The sequence below is a fragment of the Lonchura striata genome, chromosome 3 (genome assembly GCF_046129695.1).
Source record: "Lonchura striata isolate bLonStr1 chromosome 3, bLonStr1.mat, whole genome shotgun sequence".
NCBI classification, from domain to species: Eukaryota; Metazoa; Chordata; class Aves; order Passeriformes; family Estrildidae; genus Lonchura; species Lonchura striata.
In genome coordinates, this window is record NC_134605.1 from 65,718,875 (window position 1) to 65,730,029 (window position 11,155).

The 11,155-nt window shown below is 36.3% G+C and overlaps 1 protein-coding gene across 1 annotated transcript; it reads right to left on the reverse strand.

Annotated features, from left to right (window-relative positions):
• Positions 1 to 1,590: 1,590 nt before the first annotated feature.
• LOC110476146 (nephrocan) lies at positions 1,591 to 11,155 on the reverse strand. The gene is made up of 3 exons (XM_077781797.1): positions 10,970 to 11,155; positions 5,171 to 6,072; positions 1,591 to 2,038 (listed from the first exon to the last, which is right to left on the reverse strand). The coding sequence occupies exons 1-3, from the start codon at positions 11,153 to 11,155 to the stop codon at positions 1,591 to 1,593; spliced, it is 1,536 nt and encodes a 511-aa protein (XP_077637923.1).

Below are 11,155 nucleotides of genomic sequence, written 5' to 3' on the forward strand. Positions count from 1 at the left end.
ACCCAGCCAGCTGTTCACCAGAACCTCCAGGTCCTTTTCTGCCTGGCAGCTTTCCAGACCCTCTGCCCCAGCCTGTAGAACTGGGGCGTTGTTGTGACCCCAGGGCAGGGCATGCCACTTGGCTTTGTTCAGTCTCCCGCAGCTGGCCTTAGCCCATTGATCCAACCTGTGCAGATCCCTCTGCAGAGTCTGATGATAAAGAAACATAAAGAAAAATATGCTCCGGTGTTTCTATTCCAATTGCATAGCTTAATGTGCTGGGGGACCTAAGAAATGCACATGTCAATCACATTTGCGTAAGAGACATAACCAAATAGCTGCACTCTGACACCTGAAAAATCAGCCTCTGTGGAGATGAGTGATTACTCAGTTACTGAATGCTAAAGGGAGATAAAAAATAATGGAAACTGTTGGCTTTGAAAAGTAATTTGCTGATGTAATTACTCATCAGTTATCACCTGACATCACAAACTAACAAGTGATTGTTTGCAAGTCACTGGTTTTAGTGGTCTCACTAATCCATATTTGTTTAGTTTTCAAGCTCTTTAGGAACTGCTTGATAAAATTTGTACATATATCAGTTAATGCATTAATTATATAGCATTTAGTCATTTTTTGTGTGTATGTGCATAAAAGTCTGGAAAGTTCTGGCTAGTGAAGGGGGAAACTTGCAGTGTGTACTTGCACGTTAAGTATACCTAACCTAAAAGTAATACCTAATCTAACCTATACTTAACCACAATAAGTATACCTAACCTGAGCTATATTGTAGCAAATTAACTATTCAGATGCCAAAATAAACTCTTACAAAACCTTCAACTCACTTCATCTTATCCTAATATTTGCCAGGATCTATTTCCTGAGAATCTACCTTCTTTTGTTTACAACAGAATCAGGTCAGCTTGAACCCAGTGTTTTCATTCCTCACTATTACATTCAGAACTACTATTAAATCTCATTAACAGGATACTAATTCTTCTGTTTATTTCACTTGCTGTGATGAAGATAAGCCTTCTGTGTTTTGCCTGCAGCTCAGCTAATTTAGTCTAATATCACTTAAAATAGTTTAAGATAAACAAAAAAGGGGAAAGTTTCAGGAAAACTGAAATCAATTTCTCAAAAGCAAGAATTTCTGAACAATCTCAAAGAATTGCTCACATCAGTATAACTCTCCAAGTCAGCCTGCAGATCCATGAGTTTAAATGTGTTGAATGCCAGACTCTTAGTAATGTGTCTTGTGATATTGCAGAATTTTATTTGTGAGGGTTTTATGCAACTATAAGGAATGTTCTACTATAAAAAGGTTCATACAGAGTTACAGATTGCTTTTCTAAGAGATAGTAATTGTATTCTTGCTTCCCTCAAACTACACTGTATCAATGGTATAGAAAAACAATTTTTTTTTTTTTACAATATTTAATTCACAGTGACAGCCTTCTGTAGCCCTTCTGTCACTGGCTATTATTTCTTGTAGTAGAAATAGAGCAGGAAAAGCCAATGACAGATGAGAAGACTGCTTGTCAGTAGAGACACTGGCAGCAGTGGGCAGCTCTAGACAACTTTAAGGTTCACTAAAGATAAACTGTGACATTAATCTAATTCATAATCATAGTAATCATCATCTGTGTTCACTCCAATGCTGGAGGCCTCACTGGGTTTCATTTTCTTTCTGTCCTCTTTGCCCCTTTCCGTAGAAGACAGATTGTCTTCGCACTGCTGCAGAATCTTTTTGGAAGACATCCAACTTTCTCCTCGGCTTTGTGCTGGCGCTGCACACTGCCCTCCCCAGACATCCGTCCCTTTGGCCACCAGAGCTCTCCTGGTTCTAAAAAGGTCACAGGTGCAGTTCCAAGGGTTTCCATCTAAATACAGGTAACGAAGGCGAGGTAAATACTCCAAGACTTTGCGATCCAAGAGAGATAATTTGTTATTCCGTAAATTTAAAACCTGAAGCTGTTTCAAGTCTTTCAGCTCTTGTTCTCCAACATCCTCTATGTCATTTCCTTTTAGATCCAATCTAGCAAGGGTGTCTGGAAGTCTGAACAAAAATAAAACAATAGAAAGGTGTTATGTACATCATACTGTTTCTGTAAGTGATATTTGGTGGTGGGTATTTTGTCCAGGCACATCTGATGTATTCAAATAAAGCTATCACAAAAAATTGCAATCTTCTGCAAAAACAGGTGTTCATATTGGGTTTGTTTGTTTGTTCTTTGTTTATATTTTATAGCTGTACTTTGTGTACACCCTTGAAATGTTTTCCCAAATCACTGCAGTTCTGACCTGTACTGACTGTCTATGCAGCTGAACTGAACAGCAGTCTTGTTCTGTACTATGAAGGAAATCACCTGTTTAATTGATTGTCAAGTTTAAAAATATTTTTTGTACTCTTCAATGCCGATAACCAAACTATAGCACCATGAAAGATCAAAAGTTTAGACAATTATGGCAGCACTTCAACTACTTTTATATATGATTTGTTTAAAAACATATTTTAGTTGATAAAGAATTAGACTTTTTCCATTTTTCCATTTTCTCCTGCTCCCATAAAACTCAAACATTAATCATCACAGCAGTAATCCATCTGATGATAAGCTGTTCAGCAACAGGGAAAATATACATGCTTTTAAAATAGTACTTTTGAGACTTAGAACTGGTTATATTTAGAAGAAAAGAAAAAGGTGATACTCTCTGGATATGATACTGGACAGGTCAGTATAATTCTTATTTTCATATACATTACAAATTTATATGAAAATACCTTAATTTCAAAAGTCTTGCTCATTTATGATCTTTTCATTTCTCTCTGATATAGTCAATGACAAATGCTTAACAGAAAAGCATAGGCATGGAATACCTGTAATAAGACTAATTTGAAAGTAACTTAAAATCACCTTACCACAGTAGTATGCAAGGTGATGAAATTAAGAGTCAAGGTTACAGATTTTAAGGAAACTTGACTGAACCACTCAGGGAAATGATTATCATATTACCAAGATCTATTTAGAATAGAACAGCAGTATACTACAACTGGTAAAGTTATGGGGTAGTCAGTGACCTTCACTCACTGTTTTTTGTGAAGCCAAGTTTGAACCTCTTAAGCTGAAAGATGGTTTCCAGATTTGTGAAAACCTGACAAGTTCAATGTTACTATATCAAGAGTTGGGTATTTCTGTATTGTGCTGTTTTTCCTGGGGAGATGAGAATTTCACATATGTGATTCACTTCACAAAATCTGACCTTACCAAATGATTATGTCTGCAATAAATTGGTTTTGAAACAACTGCAGACAATTGCCCAATATGACACTGTAATGCCAGAAGGGTACTCTGGGGTAAAACCCTAGTGCCACTGATGTCAAAGGCAGTGGGAAATCACCTGAGACATTTTTCCAGACTGATTACAGTCCAAAGCCTGACCAGCATGTCCATGACTCTTCACCACCTGTGAAGAGTTTTATTGTACTAAGGTTAGACTTAAACTTTATGGCTACATTTTTTGACCTCAGGCTGTGTTGATCTAGAGAAAGTAATGCCACTGAGTTCATGTCTGAGTGCCCTGCAGCTGGAAGAGGAGTCATGCTCACTTGGGAGCTGACCATAGCAGCCACACTGTGCTAGTCCCACTCTAAGGAATATCATCAGATTCTTCCATGCATTTTCACCACACCCTGTAGGATTTTATGAAGTACAGGTCTTCTCTAACAGTCCTTGGACTTGTGGATTATTTTCTTTTCAGAAAAGAAGGGAAAGGAGCTTTCTTTCTCCTCATTTCTGCAAAAAAACTGCTAAGACCTATTCACTTTAGCACATCAGTCATATCTTTTAAAAGTATTTTACACCTGACAGAGTTCTCAGGAGTCAAAAGTAGTAATTTTTTTTCTGTATATCTATGTGTACCTGGTCATCACCAGACAATTAAATTAAGTATGCAAGTTTTATTTCTTGTCATTTTTTCACCTCTCTTATGTTTACACCTCTCCCTGGAAATCTGTATTTACTGTTGGAATGAAAGGTCTCCAATATCTCCTTAAAAGTCATACTGTTTAAAAGCTAGTAGAGAACTCCTTCCTGTTCATTCTCTTACCTACAATGTTGTAAAATAAGATGGATTAGACAATACTAAAGTAACTACAAAGCATTAAACATTCCTGTCAAGCTAGACTGAAATCAAATATTTATACACCACTAAATCAGTTTCTGATTATAAAGCTGTTGCCAAATAGATTCAAATGCTAAAGGACACGATACTAAATTAATTGAAATTTTACTGCATTATTTATTTAAGCTAGTTAAACCTGTCTACAAGCCATAAAAATAAAGTTTAACAGTCCAGTTTTCTTAAAGAAGTTGATGTTAATGGAATTACTTTACTATTTTTATGCCATCTTATTGCACAGCCTTTTGTAATAATAAAATCACCACTTTATATCAGAACAGCCTCCATTTGGCTTAATATGCCATCTCTGATAATGGCCTGTTCCAACACTGAGATGAATGTAAGAGATCCTCTAAGCAGAGCATTAATGAACACAATGTGCCCAGGGGATGTTTCTTCTGTGCTCTGTTGACTGGAATTTTTCTTATAGCCTGAAGCTGGAGACTTTAGATGCATTCCAAATACCTGGTAATGTGTGAATTTAATGAAGCTGGGAATGCAAATATCACTGAAAAAGCAGTTTTGGTTTTTTTTAATCAGATTCTGCTTTCAAAATCTTAATATTTTAATAATTATTAACATGGTGTGGCTTGGTAGAAACATCAGCTTTAAAATTGCTGTCTATCCTTTATGAAATCTTCAATATACTTTATCAAATGCTTAATTATTTTTGTTTTGTGGGGGAAGGTAAATCTAAGTAGCAGTATAACCTTGGTAGTAAGTCTGTTGCATTCTCCTAGCAGGTTCTTCTTATTGGTGTGCTAATTAAATAAAGTGGTCTCACTGGCAGGGAGATGCAAAATGAGCAGATTCATTGGGGACCACAGATGTAATGAGAGCAGCTCTACTCTGAGACTGCTAACAGGAGTGCTAATTAGTACTAGTTATGGCAATGGGTTTATGGTATGGACAGACTTCTACCGTGACTGGGTCTGAATACCAATTTTTGGCTCTCATAATGCAGGGAAGGAGAGATGACACCTTAGAACCAGCTGTCCTGAGATTCACTTGCCTCAGCGGAATAGAACTGAGGAGATTCTGTTCCAGTGCCAGATTGGAAAGCTGCGCACACTGCTGGAGAGCTCCCGCCTCGAACGTGCTGACAGCATTGTTGTCGAGAAACAAGTGCTTCAGGTTTTGGAGTCCTTGAAAGTCCTGTGCTGTCACCCTTTGGATCAGGTTATTGCTGCAGTCAAGTTTCTGCAGCCTGCCGGGCAGCCTGAGGGGCACAGTGTGGAGCTTGTTCTTAGAGAGCTCCAGTGTTGTTAAGTTAGGAAGAAGCTGGGCACCATCTATTGATGTCAGCTGATTTTCTGAGAGAAGGAACTCAGACAGATTTTCAAGGTGTTTCACATCTCGAAGTCTCACCATTTTAAGTTGGTTTTTCTCTAATTTTAGTGACAGCAGGGATTTAGGTAGGTCAAGAGGCACTTTTGTCAGAAAGTTACCACTTAAGCTGAGAAAATGTAGACTTTGGAAAGATGCAAAGAAGTTGGTTGGGAACGAATTCAGTTTATTATCAGCCATGCTCAGATACTTCAGCCTAGGAAGCCTAAGTGGTGCAGATACAGATTCCATGTTATTGCCATCCAGGATCAGACTCTGTAAATTGTAAAGGGAAGAAAATGCACTCGGAGGCACAGTTGCAATCAAGTTGTTCCGAAGATCAAGCACCCTTAGTTTCATTAAGTCTGCAAAATCAGATGCGTGCAGAGCATTGATGGAGTTATCAGCGAGTCTTAAAATTTCAAGGCCAGGTGGGAGGAAGGTGGGTATTTGCTTTAGCTGATTTTTGCAGAGTTCCAGGGACTTCAAGGTGCTCAGAGCTTTAAAAGTGTTGTTTTCTATTGATTCTATGCCACTGCATAATAGGACCAGCTCTTCAAGGACTGACATTCTCCTGAAGTCAGTAAACTTAAAGAGAAAAAAAAATTAATATGATAGTACTTTTATAGATACCTTCACTGGTTACTACTTCTGGATGCTTGGACAATTGCTAGCATATGCTGAAAAACAATATATTTAGAAATATATATATATATATATATATATATGAGAAACTAAAATAAGTGGTAACAGTAGAGGTATTACTATAGGTACCTGTGGTTTGCCAGTATTTATTTACATTTCCAGAATTTTATGGTTTAAGTCTATGATGTATCAGGTTTTGAGCAAACATACACATTTGAAGAAGGAATACTCATTTTATTTCCTTCTGGTGGATAGCCTTTATAAAATAGAAAGCTAACATCACCAGTGGCAGAAATCTTTGCAGAGACTGGATGGTTGTTAATGTTCATTGTGCTCAATGGTGCTTGCTAGAGCACTTTTGAGTTCATAATACAGCCATTTCCATGCATCAACAGTACTGTCACTGCAGCATGTATTCCCCAGAGGGAGTATCCATGGATATCTTTACCTCCTGCTACTGTTTTGGTAGAAAACTAAAATTCTACACTTTTCTCTCCCCCATTACCTTCTTTTAAAATAAAAACCTCACATATTAATACAATCAAACCAAAAGTGTCAGATCAGCCTGGCCTGAGAAATCACATCTGTGGAACAGAATATTTTCACAGAAACTTAGTTTTTATAAGCTGGTAATAAACAGATGCTTTGCAGTAGTAAATTGTACTTAGATGTTGACTATGACTATAATATAGAGAGGCACACAATTTTTTCCTTATTTTTCTGCTCTGTTGGAAGGTGCTTGTTTACAAAGCTTGCCATCTTGTGTCTCATGTTAAGCAGCAAACTTAAGTGAATCTGGCAGCTTTCACTAAGCTGAGCTAGGAGGAAGTATGCAATGAGGGTGAGCTAGGGAGTTCTCCAAGCACACCAGTTGCTAAAACATTGGTTTTCTGAAATTGTGAGACACGCTTCCCACTGACCTCATTGACTGAGTCTTAAAAAGTCATTTATATGGGAGTCCCCCCAGAAAAGCACAAGAGTGGTGGGAAGGAAAGTCATCTGTTTTCTCTTCCCATGTCCAAAAACATCTCACTACAGGTCTCAGAAATACCACACTAGTTAGAGATGCTAAAATAACAGTAGATTCTTGCTATTTCCCCCAGGGCTTAGTAGCTCCCAGCACATTTTACTCTCAGTGGGGGAAGCTATACAGCCTCGGCACAACCCCTCATCCCAGTCAGGAATCTGCATCGAGGGCAGTACAAGTCCTTTTCCAGTACAGGTGCTGGGTAGTAATTTTGTTCCATAATCCTGGTTGGATACATTTGACTATCATACTTGTAGAAGTGAAATCAGCTCATAAAGGTGACTGTTAAAAGATGTCTTACAGCTTAATTTGTCCAACTCTTGCATATTTTTGGACTGTATCTCTTTATCTCAGCTACAAACTCATTTTAACTTCTGTTAAAATTAAAGTCAGCACAGCTGTGAAAGATGAGTCAGATTTCAATTTGCTGTGGTATCCTTAGTTTTGCTTTCTGATTAACTTTATTCTGTATTGCAAATCAATTTCTGAATTGCAAATTTTGATGCAATTACTGAGAAAGTATAGATATGGAACCTCTATTGAAGCAGGTTTCTCCATCAATTATATTTAAATTAAATGAGGGAATCTTCCCCCATTAAAAATCTTATATTTTCAACAGTAAACAACAAAGTTGTCCAAATTATGTAATTTTATCTTTCTGTAATGCAGTGTTTTGTGTATATGTAGCAATATCAGAACTGCTGATGTCCAGTTTTGGTCATGATTATGAAGGTGATCTTGTACATAGGAATGAGCTGCATTGGTCAAGAGCACATAAACATAATCACATGTAATTATGAAACCATCTTATGGAAATTGAAGCAATTATGAACCTTCACAATTCAACACATTTTCTCCTATAAAATACAAAAGTAATGTTTTCTGCTTTTCCTCAGTTGATTTCTTTATGTATCTGAGAGGCTTAATTTTCATCTTATTAAGTGACAGAGAGCTACATGAAGGTAAATATACAGACATTTGCTCTGTAATGACGTTAAGCTTCTTAGTGTGGATTATTATCATTTCTGTTTCCCACCTATTTGGTATGCATTGCTAAGCTTTGTGACCACACTGGTTTGAGACTTAAATATTTATCCATGCTTTTATAAACCACCCCATCTTTCTAATATGAATCGAAACATATTTGAAAGCCCACCAGGTTTTTGTTTTTTTTTTGCTAGGAAGCATTGTTTTATTCTCTAACTGGATTGCCTATAAAATGATACTATTATACCTTTATATTTTAAAACATTGATCTCCTGAAACTGGATCTAATATGCTGTTATTTAACACAAACATTTTAAGGAATTTGATGTTTCAATTACTTTTTTTTGGCTTTTGAGTTGCTGTGACTTGGGATATGTTATAAGCAGTTTTTTCTAAAAACAGTTGCCTATGGTGGAGGCAAGGTAGATGATTTTCTTTTACCACATAAAATCCCACTTACTAGTATAGTTAAATATAAACTAAATTTTAAATTAAGATAAAAAAGTTATAGTTGATCTTCACGTCAAGGAGGAAGCAGAAAATATTGAAAAAAGATGTGAAAATTGTTATTATAAAGCCTTTTTATTATAACAAACCCCAGGTTATAAAATTGCCAAAAGCAAAAGTGCCAGCCATTGTTCTTAATGCTGATCAGCCCTGTCAGAACAAATACAAAATTGACCAGGGTAAAAAAAAAAAAGATCTACTCTTTTCCTTGTTTTTTTTTTTTTTAACATACTGGATTTAGCATATAAACATATATTCTTTTTAAAAATATTATTACTTCACAATTTTAATAATAATCAATGCAAATTAAGGTACAGAAATAACTAAAATAATATTTTTTTTATTCTTCTGAAGCACCTAATTGCCAAACTGCAATATTTGTGAATGCTTACATATAAAAGTCTCTTGGAGGTCAGCTTTGGGAATTCTGGGCTTCCGTTCAGCTTCTTTAGGAAAGTATGCTATTTTCTCTATGAGTAGGTAAATGAAGGAATTTTAAAAACCAAACAAATAATAACAACCAAATCAAACCAGCCAAATGAACAAAAATCCTACACCAAAATCCTAAAATCCTATAAAGTTATTTCAGTGCTTGCAGACATGTACTTTACAAGCAGAAATGTTTCCTTTCCCTAAGCACTATAATATGTGCCAGTGGAATTGCTCAGATGTGAAAAATTAAGTGTAGGTATTTATGAAGTCAAAACTGACCTCAGATGTATAATTTGTTGCATGGGGGGAAAAAAAGTAAAAAGTATATCCAAAGACCCAGTATAATCTCAAGGAAACAGCCTACATGACTACAAGGACATAGTGTGAAAGGACTTCTTTCCTTTTGGTGCAAAGTCAGTAGTAGCAGTAAGGGAGACTCATAGCCAGTGGAATTATGTACAAAGTGAAAATGTCTCTTCTTAAATGGTTTCACACACAATTTGTTTTGATGGGTCATAAAACATTTATCCCACTACTTCATTCACTCATATCCAACATATCAATGCTTTATGGCATCTGTCTTATGCTCTAGTCAGAACTGAAGGCCACTTTACTTGTAACTGAGGAATTACTGGCAGGTAGAGACACCTAACCTAAGAAACGGAAAATGGGTCATCTTACTTATCTTGCAAAGAAAATAATGGGGAGGAGGAGGGAAGAGTTTGCACAGAAAATATATTTGCTAATACAGAATTAATTTGACAAACCTTTTGTTTACCCTGAGTACAACTAAATCACACCAATGTTTGACTCTTGTGAGTGAGATAAAACAAGAAAGCCAGAGATATTAGTAGCAGCTAAAAGAGAAAACTTTCTCAGAGGAAAACTGTACAGTCACTATTTGTCAGTGAGCAATAGGCATTCTAGATGCTGCTCTAAGCTGCCTTCCAGCCTACTTCATTTAGTCCTGAGAGAAAAATTAAAGATACATTTTCTCTTACAAAAAATTTAACTGCTCTGAAATGTATCTAATTTGAATTGCAAATTTCTTATTATTTGTAGTAATACATAGTAAGCATATGTAATACAGGTGGTTGTATTTCCCTTGTGTCTGTGCTTACAAGGTGAATTTATTAAAAAAATAATGTATTCCAGGGTAGGAAACAAAGAAGCACTATTCCAGGGTGCAGTGCAAGATGAGCATAAAATGATGCCTTTAATAAAATGAACCAGTGCCTCAAGAAACCCAGAATAAACTTTTTCAATAGCACAAATAGCTAGCAGCTTTGGTTAGAAGCTGCTCTCATTTATGTGGGTTATTAGATAGGCCTGGCCTTGCTTTTAGAAACATCTCATGCTGTGCCTTAGATTCAAACTTACTGCCTCTGTCATTTCTAATAGCAGTTGTACTTGACACTTGCAGCTCAAGAGGAGAAAAAGAGCTTCAATTTCATTCATTAGGGAAATTATTCTAATTACATAAACCCTTTCATTTTACTGTGAAAAAGTATTATATTGTATCAAAAATAGAAAAAGCTTTTAACAAGTTTAAAAAATTACTGTGAAAGTCAATGGTTATTTCACCATATATAAAACAAGTCAACCTTTGGCTGCTAGTTGTAAAATACCATTTTTTTGAGTTTCATACAAGGTATCATTTTGACAGCATGAACTAGTGCTTGGAGACTGCGGGAACATGAAAACACTACAGGAATATATTTACATATCCTTAAAGAGTAAGTAAAAATAAAACCAGATTTGGCAGCACTTTGTCAGTTTTTAGAACATGGAATAAGATTCTCTCCTCACTAGATGCCACCATCATCTGGGAAGTCCAATTTTCAATTACTGTGCACTACAAAAAGTACTTTTTCTGGGTTTTCTTACCTGGAGTTGCTTAATTTTGCTGTGGCTGATGTAGAGTCTCCTGGTGGTAAAAGGAATTTCTCTGGGGATCTCTGTAGCCCTGTAGCATTGCACTGACTGGGCAGGGTCACAGCTGCATCTTCTCGGGCAAGTGGTACTTAGAGCACTCTGAAAAGACAAGGCAACTAAAAAGTAAGACAAATACAT